This window comes from Carcharodon carcharias, chromosome 6, assembly GCF_017639515.1.
Source record: "Carcharodon carcharias isolate sCarCar2 chromosome 6, sCarCar2.pri, whole genome shotgun sequence".
In the NCBI taxonomy this organism is placed as follows: Eukaryota; Metazoa; Chordata; class Chondrichthyes; order Lamniformes; family Lamnidae; genus Carcharodon; species Carcharodon carcharias.
The window spans coordinates 146,519,626-146,535,506 of NC_054472.1; the positions used below are offsets into that span (position 1 = coordinate 146,519,626).

At 44.7% G+C, this 15,881-nt stretch overlaps 1 protein-coding gene across 1 annotated transcript in view; it reads right to left on the bottom strand.

Annotated features, from left to right (window-relative positions):
* Positions 1-348: 348 nt before the first annotated feature.
* The window catches only part of tmie (transmembrane inner ear), an 80,383-nt gene continuing 64,850 nt past the window's right edge, over positions 349-15,881 (bottom strand). Inside the window, exons 3-4 of the mRNA XM_041189299.1 lie at positions 7,647-7,796; positions 349-455 (exon numbers count right to left, since the gene is read on the bottom strand). Of these exons, the coding sequence (XP_041045233.1) occupies positions 349-455; positions 7,647-7,796 (257 nt within the window). The remainder of the gene's footprint in view (positions 456-7,646; positions 7,797-15,881) is intronic.

Below are 15,881 nucleotides of genomic sequence, written 5' to 3' on the forward strand. Positions count from 1 at the left end.
AGCACCTTCAAAAACAAGCAGCAGTAGTTGTATGGGTTGACTGGGATGTTGGATTCTGCCTTTTCATGCCAGCCCTGAAACCTCCACTTCAGCTCAGGGACTGCATGAGGACTGAATGTAGCATCCTTACTAAAAAAGAAATGTTGCAAATCAGGCCTTCACAACATGCAATCATCAAAACCTACAATTCACTTAAAATAGCAAATCCGCCGAAAGCCCTTCAAATAAAGCTGGAGAACCCGGAGACAGAAAGACAGAAGAGGCATGTGTCTTCAGTTACAGCTTCCTGTCGGCGGAAGGGTTAAAATGAAAGGACAGAAGCTGACCCAGTGAGTGGTGGTCTTGAATTCAGAGAGGCGCCATTTCATCTTCCTCCTGAAGGACAGGTAGAGAGTGGACAGATCTGTGCTGGAGCTGACCAGAGACAGTTTGCAGAGGGATAGTGTCAGAGGAATCTAGGATTCAGGGGAAAGAGAGAAAGAAAAAGGGAGAGAAAAGAGAAAGCAGATCAGGACAAGGAAAGCAAGGCTTTTATCCTAGTGATATTTTTTTCTTCCTTATGTTCTGAAGCTGAAATATAGATTCACAAGGACTATTAGTCTTACATTACTTTGCACATGTGGTTATATGACTGGAAGGCATCATTACCCGGCCTGTTCCTGTACTTTCCAGATATGCACACCCACATGCACATGAGGGCACAGACACATGCACACAGGTATGCGCACACATGTATGTGCATGCCCGAACACACACACACACACAATGCCTGTATGGAGACACACTCACAAATAAACACATGGGGTGAAATTTTACAGCAGTGGGATTTTACGTTCCCGCCGAAGCCAATGAAGTTTAGAAAGTCTCACCGCATTTTACGGCCCCACCGTAAAACTCTGCCCATGGATGCACACACTTTAAAAAAAATTCATTCACAGGAATTTGGGCTTCGCTGGCTGGGTCAACATTTATTGCCCATCCCTAGTTGCCCTTCAGAAGGTTGAAGTGAGCTGCCTTCTTGAACCGCTGCAGTCCATGTGGTGTAGGTACACCCACAGTGCTGTTAGGAAGGGAGTTCCAGGATGTTGACCTAGCGACATTGAAGGAACAGCAACATATTTCCAAGTCAGGATGGTGAGTGGCTTGGAAGGGAACTTCCAGGTGGTAGTGTTCCCATCTATCTGCTGCCCTTATCCTTCTAGATGGTAGTAGTCATGGGTTTGGAAGATGCTGTTGAAGGAGCCTTGGTGAATTCCTGCAGTGCATCTTGTAGATGTGAACACTGCTGCTACTGTGTGTTGGTCGTGGAGGCAGTGAATGTTTGTGGATGTGGTGTCAATCAAGTGGGCTGCTTTGCTCTTGACGATGTCAAGCTTCTTGAGTGTTGTGGGAGCAGCACTCATCCAGGCAAGTGAGGAGTACTCCATCACACTCCTGACTTGTGCCTTATAGATGGTGAACAGGCTTTGTGGAGTCAGGAGGTGAGTTACTCATTGCACAATTCCTAGCCTCTGACCTGCTCTTGTAGCCACAGTATTTATATGGCTAGTCCAGTTCAGTTTCCGGTCAATAGTAACCCCCAGGATGTTGCTAGTGGGGGATTCAGTGATGGTAATTCCATTGAACATCAAGGGGTGATGGTTGGATTCTCACTTGTTGGAGATGGTCATTGCCTGACATTTATGTGCTGCGAATGTTACCTGTCACTTGTCAGCCCAAGCCTGGATATTGTCCAGGTCTTGCTGCACTTGGACATGGACTGCTTCAATATCTGAAGATTCACAAATGGTGCTGAACATTGTGCAATCATCAGCGAACATCCCCACTTCTGACCTTATGATGGAAGGAAGGTCATTGATGAAGCAGCTGAAGATGGTCATCCTCACATAGGTACAAAAACATACATCTGCACACAGCTGCACACTCACATGTGTCGAGGAGCATGCACACACAGACACACTCTCAGACACACACACACAGATAGAGACACACACAGACACACACACACACACACTTAAGCAATTCAGAACAAGAACACTGACTGTATGTTTAAAAATCTCTTCCGGAACATCAATTCAAGTTGTTCCATCTGCTGATTCAGCTGAGATCAAATAACCGCAAATGAACTGATTGAAAGCTCAGAGATTCAAATGGAATTGCAACCCGAGGGCATCTCAACCAGAAACATTTCAATTAGATGCAACAGCACAGAGGAGGAAGATAAACACTGATGTGACACTGATCTAATTACAAAGTACGTAAATCAAAATAACAACAACAAAAACTAGCATTTGTCTAGCGCCCATAAGGTAGAAGCATGTCGCAAAGCACTTCACAGGTGCATTATAATAAGAGATTACATAGAGCCTGTAACTTTTAATTGGGTTACAAAGTAATGAAAGCAAATCAGTTTAATGAAATCTTCTAATTTAATCTTTAACATCTGCAGGCTAATCTCTGAAACCATGCTGGGTGAAGCTAGATGAGCTAAAGATCAGCCATAATCTAATAGAATGCAGAACAGGCTCAAGGGGCTGAATGGTATGCTCCTCTTCCTATGAGGCCTAGGGAGTGTCTGTTGATTCATTGTTCAACATGGAGGAAGGCAAAGGAGATTTGTCTGAAATTCTGCTTGTGTCTATTTGTCCCTCCTTATTGAAATACTCATCAGTAGACTAGTAATCCAGAGGCCCAGGCTAATGCTCTGGGGACATGGGTTCAAATCCCACCATGGTCGCTGGTGGAGTTTAAATTCAATTAATAAAATTTTGAACATAAAGCTAGTCTCAGTAATGGTGACCATGAAGCTATTGATGTTGTAAAAACCACTAATGTCCTCAAGGGAAGGAAATCTGCCATCCACCTACATATGACTCCAGCCCATAGCAATGTGGTTGACTCTTAACTGTGCTCTGAAGTGGCCCCAGCAAGCCACTCAGTTCAAGAGTAATTAGTGATGGACAACAAATGCTGGTCTTGCCAGCGACACCCACATTCCATGGAAAAAAAAATAAGTGGCCAAGCCCTCTAGGATTGTCCTAGTCTCCAGGAAATTCTGATTAATCTCCAAGTCACTGCTGGGAGAAACCCAGGAGAAAAACATGAGGGGCCTTGAAAAATAATTTTCTTTCAACACTTCTTTCTAATAGTTATAAAAAAGGTTGGAGTGGGAATAAAAGGGTGTTTGACAATCAGATAACAAAGAGTCTGTTTGCTTTTCACATGAAGGTGCGAGAATGGACATGTTGGGCAACCAGTAAGGGAGCTGGGCAGTCGAGGGAGACCATCATGTGGTGAAACGCCCAGGCTTACATCCAACCAGAGTTTGCAACCCAAATGTGGAGTGATGGTCCTGAATTTCTGTGGAGTTTTTCCTGCCTCTCACATATCCTGAAGCAGGACCTATACCCCAAATGTTAACTAGCCCCTTCTCTTTATTCTTTTTAAAAATTAATTTTTGGTATGTGGTTATCATTAGCAAGACCAGCATTTATTGCTCATCCCTTGTTCCCCTTTAAAAGGTAGATGATGGGCCTTCTTCTTGAGCCACTACAGTCATTATGGTAAAGGTACTCTCGAAATGCTGCCAGTAGGGAGGGCCAGGATTCTAATGCTGAAGGAGGAACAGTGCTCAATGACCAAGTGTGTGTGACTTGGGGGGGAACTGATATCCTTGTCTTTCCAGGTGATGGAGGTTGTTGATTTGGAAGGTGCTGCTGGAGAAACCTTGAAGACTTGCTGCTATATATTCTGTAGTTAGTACACACTGCTACCATGGTGCATCTAGGGTGGAAGGGTTGGATGTTTGAGTCAGTAGATGAGTTGCTGATCAAATGGACTGTTTAGTCCTGGATGGTGTAGAGTCTCTTGAGTGTTATTTCACCCATCTGGGTATGTGAAGAGTATTCCATCACACTCCTGATGTGCCTTGTTAGTGATGTAGAGGATTTAGGGAGTAAGAGAGTGAGCCACATCATACTGAATATCTAGTCTCTGGCCAATTCTAGCAGCCACAGTGGTTATGTGGTTGATCCAGTTTATCAATACAGACCCACAGAAATTTAATGGCGAGGAGTGCAGCAATGCTGATCTGATGAAATATCAAGTTGAGGTGGTCAGACTTACTTATTTGAGCCATAGAAATATAGAATTAGGCCATTTATCTGTCATGTCTGTGCTGATTCATAGAAAAGCAGTTGTGCTGGGTCCCACATTCCTACTTTTTCTTCATAACCCTGTGAGTTCCTCATTCTCAAATATCTGTCCAATTTCTTTTTTAAAGTAATCACAGAATTCAGCTTGCACCACCTTTTCAGGTACAACCATCCAGATCTTGATAACTCTTTGAGTGAAATAATTTCTCCTCATCTCTCTGTTAGATCTTTTGCCATTGATTTTGAATCTATCACCTCTGGTTATTTACCCACTCACCAGAGAATATTTGTTCTCAATTTACCCCATCAAACCCCCTCATCATCTTGAAAACTTCTATTAAATTACCTCTTAACTATATCTGTTTGCTAGAAAACACTCCCGGTCAGTACTGTCAGAGGGCAAGTGCTGAGGGAGCACTGCTCTGTCGAGGGTCAGTACAGAGGGACCACTGCACTGTTGGAGGGTCAGTACTCAGGAAGTCCCGCACTGCCTGAAGGTCAATTCTCAGGGAGTGCTGTACTGTCAGAGGATCAATACTGAGCAAAAGGCTGTACTGTCGGAGGGTCAATAATGAACAAGTGCTGCGCTAATGGAGTGTCAGTACTGAGGGAGTATCACAATGTCAGAGGGTTAATATTGAGCAAGTGCTGCACTGTTGGAGCTTCACGACTGAGGGAGTACTGCACAGTCGGAGGGTCAGTACTGAGGGAGTGCTACACAGTCGGAGTATAATACTGAGCAAGTGTTGCACTGTCGGACAGTGAGTACAGGGAAAATGCTGCACTGCCCGAAGGTCAATACTGAGGGAGCATTGCACTGTCAGAGCATCAGTACTGAGGGAGTGCTGCACTGTCACAGGGTCAGTACTGAGGGACTTCTGCACTGTCAGAGGGTCAGTACTGGGAAAATGTTACTCTGTCGGAGGGTCAGTACTGTGGGAGTGCCGCACTGTCGGAGGGTTAATACTGAGCAAGTGCTGCACTGTCGGAAGGTCAGTATTGAGGGAGAGTTGCACTGTCGGAGCTTCATGTCTGAGAGAGTGCTGCACAGTCAGAGAGTAAGTACTGAACAAGCGTTGCACTGTTGGACAGTGAATGCTGAGCAAATGCTGCACTGCCGAAGGGTCAGTACTGAGGGAGCACTGCGCTGTCACAGGGTCAGTACTGAGGGACTTCTGCACTGTTGGAGGGTCAGTACTGGGAAAATGTTACTCTGTTGGTGGGTCAATATGGAGGGACTACTGCACTGTCAGAGGTCCAGTATGCAGGAAGTGCTACACTGCCGGAGGGTCAATACTCAGGGAGCGCTGTGCTGTCGTAGGATAAATACTGAGTGAAAGACTGTACTGTTGGAGCGTCAATACTGAGCAAGTGCTGCACTGTCAGAGGGTCAGTACTGAGGGAGTGCTACACTGTCGGAGGTTCACTACCGAGGGAGTGCTGCGCAGTCGGAGGGTCAATACTGAAGGAGTGTTGCGCTGTCGGAGAGTAAGTACTGAGCAAGAGTTGCATTGTCGAAAGGTGAGTATTGAGCAAATGCTGCACTGCTGGAGGGTCAATACTGAGGGACCGGTGCAGTGTCACAAGGTCAGTACTGAGGGACTTCTGCACTGTCAGAGGGTCAGTATTGGGAAAATGTTACTCTGTTGGAGGGTCAGTACTGAGGACATGCTGCACTGTTGGAGGGCAGAACTGAGCAAGCGCTGCACTGCCGAAGATCAGTATTGAGGGGGGCATTGTACTGTCGGAGTGTCTGTACTGAGGAAGCGCTGCACTGTCAGAGGGTCAGTACTAAGGCAGTTGTGCACTGTCCACAAAACTGAAGTCTTTCAAACCTGGTGACATCCTTCCTGTAGTTTGGTAGCCAGAATTGTCTACAATATTCCAGTTGAGGCCTAATCAGTGATTTATAAACTTCTAGCAAGATCTCTTTGCTTTTATATTCTATTATTTCACAGATTCCAGACACAAACACTTCTTTAACTTGTCCTGCCAGCTTTAAGGATTTCTCTCTGTGCTCATCTACACTTGTCAAAATCATTCAATTCACAATACGTGCTTTCCATATTAGTCCTCCCAAAGTGCATCACTCATTTCTCCGCATTGAACTTCCATTTGCCATGCTTTTGCCTATTTTGCCATCCTGTTAATGCCATCCTGAAGCTTGGAACTATCCTTATCATTACTTTGCCAAGTTTTGTATCATCTGCAAACTTCATAATGCTGCTTTCTATACCAGATGCTAGGTCATTTATAAAAATTGAAAAGAGTGATAAACCCAAAACTTGGGGAAAACCACTGCAAAGCATCTTTCAGTCTTTAGAACATCCATCCATCGCCATCTTTTGCTTCCTGTCACTGAGCTAATTTTGTATCCAAATCACCAATTTTATCTGAATTCTGTGTGGCATTTTGATGAATGCCTGTGAAAGTTCATATATATATCTACTGCACTACATTGATCAGGCTTCTCTGTTACCTCATCAAAGAGTTCAATCGAGTCAGTCAGGCATGATTTGCCTTTAAGAAATCCTTGCTGGTTCTTCTTAACTAACATATGCCTTTCCAAATGCAAGTTTATTTTGTCCCTGATAATGTTGGAAAATCTCCAGTGGAGATAATCATTGCCTGGCTTTGGAGTGACGTGGCTGTTACTTGCTACTTACCAGCCCAAGCCTGGATATTGTCCAGGTCTTGCTGCATGCGGGCATGAATTGTTTCTTTATCTGAAGAATTCCAAATGGAGCCGAACATTGTGCAATCATCAGTGAACAACATAACATTATTGCACTGAAGCTGATGGACTTGTGGGTGTTTCCTGTGGTTTATATTTTTTATACTAGTGATTTAGGGCCAAAGGTTGCCTTTAAAAGCAGCTGGATTGGAATCTGTTAAGTAGATATTAACGGACTTTATTTCAAGGGAGTTTTGGGAAGGAATTTAGTGTTCCCTAAATTAGGGAGTAGGAAAGGAAGGGAAGGAAATGTATGATAGAATAAACACACTAAGGCTCCTAATAGTTTGAATTAAATGTCCTTTCCTCATTCAAGCTTTCTTACAAATTTAGGCTCGCAATGTTCTCGTTGCTGTCTGCTAACACAAGGAGGAGGTGTAAATGGAAAGAATGGGACAACTCCATTTGGCTCATCAAGCCCATTCTTTTTCAAACTACAATCCCTTTAAATCCATTCCATCATGGACTCCCCATTTCAAATACTGAGGAAAGTTTCTCATGCCAGAAAAATTAATTTAAAAGATTTCCAGAATTCCACACCTAAACTTATATTACAATTGGACACCCATCACCAGCTAATATCCTTCAGTACAGCAGTTCCAAAGTTCCAGCATTCAAAGATTTCATTGTTTGATTTCATTTGATTGCCATCTATACTTATCCTTATGAAACCTCAGCATTACGGGATATAAGAGGGTTTCTTCACAGAAACTTATTTTTGAGAGAATCTTTGGATAGTTAGGAAACTCATTGCTCACCTCCTGGCATCTCTGTCAGCTCATTCAGTGGTGGAACATTATCCAAGGTGTTGGCATATTTCTTTGCAGCCTGACGCTGGGCGTATCGTGCTTCGATCTCCTTCTTTGTCCTGGGTATTCGGCACTTGAAGATGCAACACAGTACAATTACTGAAAAGAAGCAGAAGGATCTCATGACTATCTGGGCAAAGGAAATTGGTGATCTTTAAGCTGTAGTAGCGTCACCTCTGAATCAGGATGTTATGGGTTCAAGTCCCATTCCAGAGACAAGCACAAAATCTAGGCTGCCACTCCAGTGCAGTACTGAGGGAGTGCTGCACTATCAGGGTTGCTGTGTCTTTCTGATGAGACCTTAAACTGAGGCCCTGTCTGCCTTCTCAGATGGACATTAAAGATCCCATGGGGTAGGTTTTAAGGAGTGTCTTAAGGAATGAAAGTGAGTTAAAGAGGTGGGGAGGTGTAGGGAAGGAATTCCAGAGCTTAGGGCCTAGGCGACTGAAGGCACTAGCCACCAATGTTGAAGCAATTATAACAAGAACCTGTCATGACCAAAAGATGTGCGAAATGGAATTAAAACTCAAAAGCATGTAGGGGTACACAGACTTCTGCATTTCCCATCTGAAAATCTGCCTTCCTACGTAAGCAAACCACCCCTAGAAATATCCAGGCTATTGGTCCATTAGTTGTGGGAAGATGGGAAGGGGTGAGGCTACAAACGGTCAAAGAAACTGGCAAGGTCAGGTAAATGGAGGCCTTGCCGACCTTATTGGCAGGGCTTCATTAACATATTGTAGCTCCATCTCCTGCCTTTAGCAGCTAGCCAAGTGGGAAGCCTGGGAAATGGGCTAGAGGGACTCTTGGAGAAGATCCTAATAATCAGGAGAGATGGGAGGAAAGTCAGCAGTTGGGAGGAGGGGAATAGGTTGGTAAACAAGATGGAGGGAGAAGGCTGGCGATTAGAGTTGGCTAGGATGATCAGCTATGGGACAGGTTGGGAGAGGCCAAAGCCTCCTTGAGAAGCCTGGGGAAACCATTCAGCTCCTCCTGATCCACAAGGAATGCTGAAGCAGCCAATTAACTTGCAAAGCTGTCAACTCCCGCCTTCATTTCGCAATTAAGATTCCTGACTCCTGGGAAACCTGTTCAGCACCAGTTAACTTTAAAATTAGGCTTCAGGTTACTCTGGAGGAGCCCAATTTAAATATGTTAATAAGTCCCCTGCTTCTCCAGGTCACTCGCACACCCCAAAATCTATTGCTCTTGAGGTTGGGGTTGAATTCTTTTTAGCCGCACCTCATCATCTCCTTTCTGTCAAGGGGAGGATATGATTGCTACAGAAAATAATAGCAGTTGGCCTCTGCTCATTCAAACAGATTAGGTAAGAGGGAACAGGCAGTAACTGTAATCTTTGCAGAAAGAGAGTTTTTTTTTTGTTTCTTTTTAAATGAAGCTTTGAAGAATGCCAGCACAGCATAATAGATTGTCATTCTGTCTCACTGATCAGCCCAGACGTAATTGCTGCAGAAAAAAAAAAATCACAGTTAGCATTTCGCTGCTGTATCAGAGATTGAGTGCAAGGAAGTGGTCAGTGCCTGAGGTCCTCATCACATGCACCTGCCTTAGAATCAGGCCAGACCTTGTCCAGGTGACAGGACATTTGGGTCAAACACAAACACTCAATGACAGAACTCTGACTCTTCATCCCCTGGCACAGCAACAAGACTGAAGGCAGCATGGGAACAGAGTGATGCTAATTATTGCCTCTCTACCTGTGGTTAGTCTGGGAGTCTGACATCTGGCACAGGGAGAATTTTAGCATTTTCAGGTGGGGACTACTTTTCACTAATTCCCTTAATTGAAAAGTCACAACTTTCCAAAAAAAACATGTTTTCCTTCCTCTCATGTGAATTCATGTTGGCATTGTTCCCCTGGGTATGAGCAAAGGACTGAATAAAAACAACTAAATCAAGAATATATGTCAAGCAAGGAATTGGACAGCAACCAATTTTAACAATACCATTCGAGTGGGCTTTATCTCCTGTGGGCAGTACATGACTTCTGTACTTAATCAGTCGTCCAAGCCCCCGGCTTGCAGTTCATACTAGCTTACATCTGGTTTCTTGTTTTCATAGCTCTACTGTGTAACATCGGGAGCCAAAAATTGCTACCGGCGTCCGAGTTTCTAGTTGCAGGAGTGTTGCTGGGGTCACCTTGAAGACAGGCAAGAAAACTTCAATTGACCCAGCACCCACAAACACTTTGGGGAGCATTTTTCCAGATTTCCACAATTTGTGCCAATTCTAAATGGTTCATCTCTAATTCTGACATTATGCCCTCTTGTTCAGCATTCCTTCACCAGAGGAAATAGTTTCTCCATATGTACTCCTTTTAATTCTTTTATCACTTTAAATACATTAAGTAGACAACCTTTCTAAATTCAAAGGAATGGAAGCCAAATTGATGCAACCTCTCAATTTAACTCTTTAATCTCTAGTATTATTCTGTACCACTGTTCAAGGAAACAAGGATTGTGAAGAGTGAAGGACCAGGGAATCACCAGAGGGTACTTGGCTTTGGGAAGTCCATTTGATTATGCTTAAGGGGTTCAGTAAAATGGATTTTGTTTAAAAAAATGCTGGAAGATGGGATCCTGTTACAGCCAGGAGGAATAGGACTTAATACTCAAGACTACTGTCATGACTGTATTGTAAATTGTGAAAACTGTATTTTAAAGATTACAATTTTAAAAATGGCCTGATTCAAATTGGACTCAGGAGAGTGTTACGATCCCAGCTGCTGTTACTACTGGACAAGTCAGATACCAAAGTAAAACCTGGCTTGATAGATCCTAACATTTTCTTTTAGAAATGATGGAGATAGGTTACTGGACAATTCACAGGAGTTTACTGGTGAATTTTTAATGAAAAGAATAAAACATTTATTAAGCAAGAAAAAACAAACTATGCTACGCCAGACATAAAAGTTGGAAAGATCTCAATACAAAGCCAATAAAATGATTCAAATCACACTATTCTTTTACCCTATTCTTTACAGACATAGACAAAATCCTGAACGGCCTTGACAAGGTGGACATTGAAAGGATGGGAAGAATTTTCAGGTCTGCGAGTGGGGGCGGGGCCCGCTTACCGACATGTAAAATGATGTGCAGTGATGTTAGGCGTGTGTCCTGACGTCACCGCGTGTCACTTAGATTTTCAGTTCGTCGGGCGTGCAGCTGAGTCGGCATAAGGGGAACTTCCAGGTGATGGTGTTCCCATCTATCTGCTGCCCTTGTCCTTCTAGGTGGTAGTGGTTGTGGATTTGTAAAGTGCTGTCAAAGAGCCTTGGTGAATTTCTGCTGTGCACCTTGTAGACGGTACAAATTCTGCTACAATGCATCGGTGGTGGAGGGAGTAAATGTTGGTGAATATGGTGCCAATCAAGCAGACTGCTTTGTCCTGGTTGGTGTGAAGCTTCTTGAGTGTTGTGGGAGCTGCGCTCATCCAGGCAAGTGGGGAGTATTCCATCACACTCCTGACTTGTGCCTTGTAGATTGTGGACAGGCTTTGGGGAGTCAGGAGATGAGTTATTCATTGCACTATTCCTAGCCTCTGGCCTGCTCTCATAGCCACAGTATTTATATGGCTACTCTAGTACAGTTTCTGGTCAATGGAAATCCCCAGGATGTTGATAGGGGGGATTCAGTGATGGTAATGTCATTGAACATTAAGAGTTAGATTCTCTTTTGTTGGAGATGGTCATGCCTGACACTTGTGTGGCATGAATGTCACTTGCCACTTGTCAGCCTAAGCCTGGATATTGTCCAGGTCTTGCTGCATTTGGATAGGAACTTCTTCAGTATCTGAGGAGTCGTGAATGGTGCTGAACAATGTGCAATCATCAGAGAACATCCCCACTTCTGACCTTATGATGGACGGAAGGTCATTGATGAAGCAGCTGAAGATGGTTGGGCCAAGGACACTACCCTGAGGAACTCCTGCAGTGATGTCCTGGAGCTGAGATGACTGACCTCCAACAACCACAACCATCTTTCGTCGTGCAACCAATGACTCCAACCAGCGGAGAGTTTTCTCCATGATTCCCACTGACTTCAGCTTTGCTAGAGCTCCTTGATGCCACACCTGGTCAAATGCTGCCTTGATGTCATGGGCAGTCTCTCTCACCTCACCTTGGGAGTTCAGTTCTTATGTCCATGTTTGAATCAAGGCTGTAATGAGATCAGGAGCAGAGTGGCCCTGGTGGAACTCAAACTGGGCATCTGTGAGCAGGTTGTTGCTAAGCAAGTACAGCTTGATAGCACTATTGATTACCCTTTCCATTACTTTACTGGCTGTGTGAGATCCCTGAAGAGAGTAATCCTTTGATTACATGATGCAATGATGAGAGCTTGATATTGGAGGGAGCTGAAGAATGACTTACCCTGGCAGATTGGATGAGATCATTCATCTTCTTCCTACACTGTTTTCTGATGATTGCATAATGTTCAGTACTATTCATGGATCCTCAGATACTAAAGCAGTCCATATCCACATGTAGCAAGACATGGACAACATTTAGGTTTGGGCTGATGAATGGCAAGTACCATTCATGCCACACAAGTGCCAGGCAATGATCATCTCCAACAAGAGAGAATCCAACCATCTCTCCTTGACATTAAATGGCATTACCATCATCAACATCTTGGGGGTTACCGTTGAACAGAAACTGAACTGGATTAGCCAAATAAATATCGTGGCCAGAAGAGAAGCTCAGAGACTGGGAGTTCTGTGGTGAATAGCTCACCTCCTGAATCCCCAAAGCCTGACTGCCATCTACAAGGCACAAGTCAGGAGTGTGATGGAATACTCCCCACTTGCCTGGATGAGTGCAGCTCCAACAACACTCAAGAAGCTAGACACCATCCAGGTCAAAGCAGCTGCCTTGATTGACACCCCTTCCAACACCTTAAATATTCACACCTTTCACCATCGATGCACAGCAGCAGCAGTGTGTACCATCTACAAGATGCGCTGCAGGAATTCACCAAGGCTCCTTTGACAGCACCTTCCAAACCTACGACCTCTACCATCTAGAAGGACAGGGCAGCAGATGCATGGAAACGCCACCACTTGCAAGCCACGCACCATCCTGACTTGGAACTATATCACAATTCCTTCACTGTCACTAGATCAAAATCCTGGAATTCCCTTTCCAGCAGCACTGCAGTGTACCTGCACCACATGGACTGCAACAATTCAAGAAGACAGCTCACCACCTCCTTCTCAAGGGCAATAAGAGATGGGAAATAAATGCTGGCTTAGCCAGTGATGCCCACATCCCATGAATGAATATAAAAACAAATAGCCAGCAAAGTCCACGTCCCATAAAAGATTTTAAAAAGCTTCTTTAATGCCTTCACATCCTTCCTAAAGTGTGGTGCCCGGAATTGTGATGCAATATTCCATTTGAGGCAAAATTATTATTTTATACAAATTTAACATAACTTCCTTGCTCTTGTACACTATGCCCCTATTAATAAAGCTTAGGATACTGCATACTTGAGGCTTTACTGCTCTCTCAAGCTGCCACCTTCAATGATTTATGCACATATACACTCAGGTCCCTCTCTCCTGCACCCTCTTTAGAATTGTACCCTTTATTTTATATTGTCTCCCGGTGTTCTTCCTACCAAAATAAATCACTTCACATTTCTCTGCATTAAATTCCATCTGCCACTCATTCACCCATTCCACCAATCTGTCTGTTTTCTGGAAGAAATTTAATTTGTATTCAAATAAGTTAATACTAACCATTTCCACTGTCTCGCAATGGAGCTTGTTCCAAAACTTGACCACTTACTCAAATATTGTCCTGATATGATTCCATTCAAAACCCACCCGCTTGCATAGTTAAAATCAGGCCCATTGTTTTCACACAAACACAGATTTCCAGCATCCGCAGTGTTTTGCTTTTATCATTGGGAAGAATTTTTCCGTTAGCAAGTGGGGGTGGGGCCCGCTCGCCGACACATAAAATGACGTGTGGTGATGTCAGGCGGGCGTCCCGACATCATCGTGCGTCAGTTAGATTGTCAGTTTGGCGGGCTTGCAGCCACATCAGCTGCATGCTCGCCAAATGTCAAAGACCCCTTAAGGCCATTAAGAAAGTAATTAAAGTTGTTAAGAAGGCTGCTTGTCTAACCTTAAGGTTGGTGGGCAGGCAAAGAGCCCAGGCGGCCTTCACATTTTTCATGAAGCCTCATCCATGAGCGGGATGATGTTTCATGAAGGGTTCATTAATTAAATAAATTTTTTTGAAAAAATGAATGGACATGTCCCAGCTCATGTGACAGTTTCAAATGAGGGGACATGTCCTCAAAATTCTTTTTGCCCTCTATTACATTTTTCAAGACTTAAACTAATCTCCCTGAAGCACCTCCGTGTCTCAGGGAGATTTCTGCTCTCTTTCATGCGCATGCGCGAAAGGGCGCCAGCCCTGACTCAGGGAATCACCCCCCGCACCCCCCCCCACCGCCCCCCCCCCCCCCAACCCCCCCCCATCCACAAAGGGAGCGCTCCGCGCTTCTGGCTGAGCGTCACGCTGGGCAGGCCTTAACTGGCCCGGCCATGTAAAATGGCAGCACGCACCAGATCAGGGGTGCTGATCGGGTTCACGCTGGCTCCTGCCCGCCCAACCCCCCCAACCCGACGGGGGGAAAAGTCAGCCCATTGTTTTCACAGATTGGTTTTAAGTTTACCCTGCTTCAAACATAGGCTGTGTCCCTGGGTTCTGCTGTCCTTGAAGAGTTGAAATAGAGCTCCAATTTCTTTTCCATTGGAAAAACAGGCTGCCGATTCACTATCAACCATTTTTACCCTCAAAGTCGAGAGTTGTTGCAATGAGCTAAGCCCTAGCACCCTATTTCCCCACATTTCTCTCGTTGTTTCTCACATTTCTTATCTTTATTTCTCACCCTCAATATGTCTATCTCCTTACTTCTTTCTCTCTGTGTTTCTCACTACCAATTTTCCCACTAATCTGTCTGCATGCACTGCCATGGAAGTCAGCACACAGGCCATGTTTCCAGGTTAAATGCCCTATCTACACAGCTGCCCAAAAATAATTAAATGTCCCAAGCATTGAAAAACCTGGCTCCACGCAACAACAACAATTTACTGAGAACATTGCTCATTCCCCTTCTCCCACCATTTATCCCTTTACCTCATCCATAGTCTGCCTCTCCCCTTCATTGTTCCTCCATCTGTTTCAAATCTAGTGATCTCTCACCATCTGTTGAAGATTTTTGACCCCCTCCCCACCCCCAGCTCCCACTTTTCCTTTTTACCTTTGTCCTAAAAAAGACATTTGGAAGATAATCTTAGATTAGGAGCTGGAGTGGCTCAGCAAGTAGCTCTCCTGCTTCTAAACTAGAGGCTGTGGATTCAAGTCCCACTCCAGGACTTGTTGGCTATGAAAGTGCCCAACAGCTGGTGCAGGCAACCCAGTGCGTAACAGTGCTGGTCCCCAGCTTGGATAAATGCTTAGTGTTAGTGGCAGCAAGGGCTATAAAACCACCCGCCAAATCAAATGTAATATGCCTTTAAGGGATATCAGCATGACATCACTAGTCTTAGGGTGGAATGTCCCAGATTTGCACAAAATACGGTGGTGGGCTGGAAAAAGGACGTTTTACCTACGGGCCACAATGGCAGATTGTCGTGCATTATCGTCCCATCCCGGGCGCATCCTGCCTCATCAATAATGCATTCCAGGGAAACACGCCAAATCGCTGGCAGGGCAGCCTCTAATTCGCCTGCTGTGCCTTCGCTTCAGGCCTTCGGTAATCCGGGCACCATATTTAAAGGGTGCCTTGCACAGAGCTAGCACTCTCTAAGGCGTCAGAAGTTGCTGCCAAAGGGAGGAAACATGCTGCTCCCAAATTTAACGATGCCTCCGTCATCAGCCACATCCTCTGCAGGTAGCCTTTGTCCCTGAGGAGCCAACCCAGCAGCTTCCCTGGACTCTGGAAGATGTCAAGGATCTGAGACCTGCTAATGATGTAAGAGTCATGGACACTCCCTGGGAATCATGTGCAGGCCTGTAGGATGCGTTTGTGGTGGTTGCACGCCAGCTGAACATTCAGTGAATGGAATCCCTTGCGGTTGATGTAGTTGACAGCTTGTTGCCAAGGAGAACTAAGCACCAGATGACTGTAGTTGATGGCACCCTGCACTT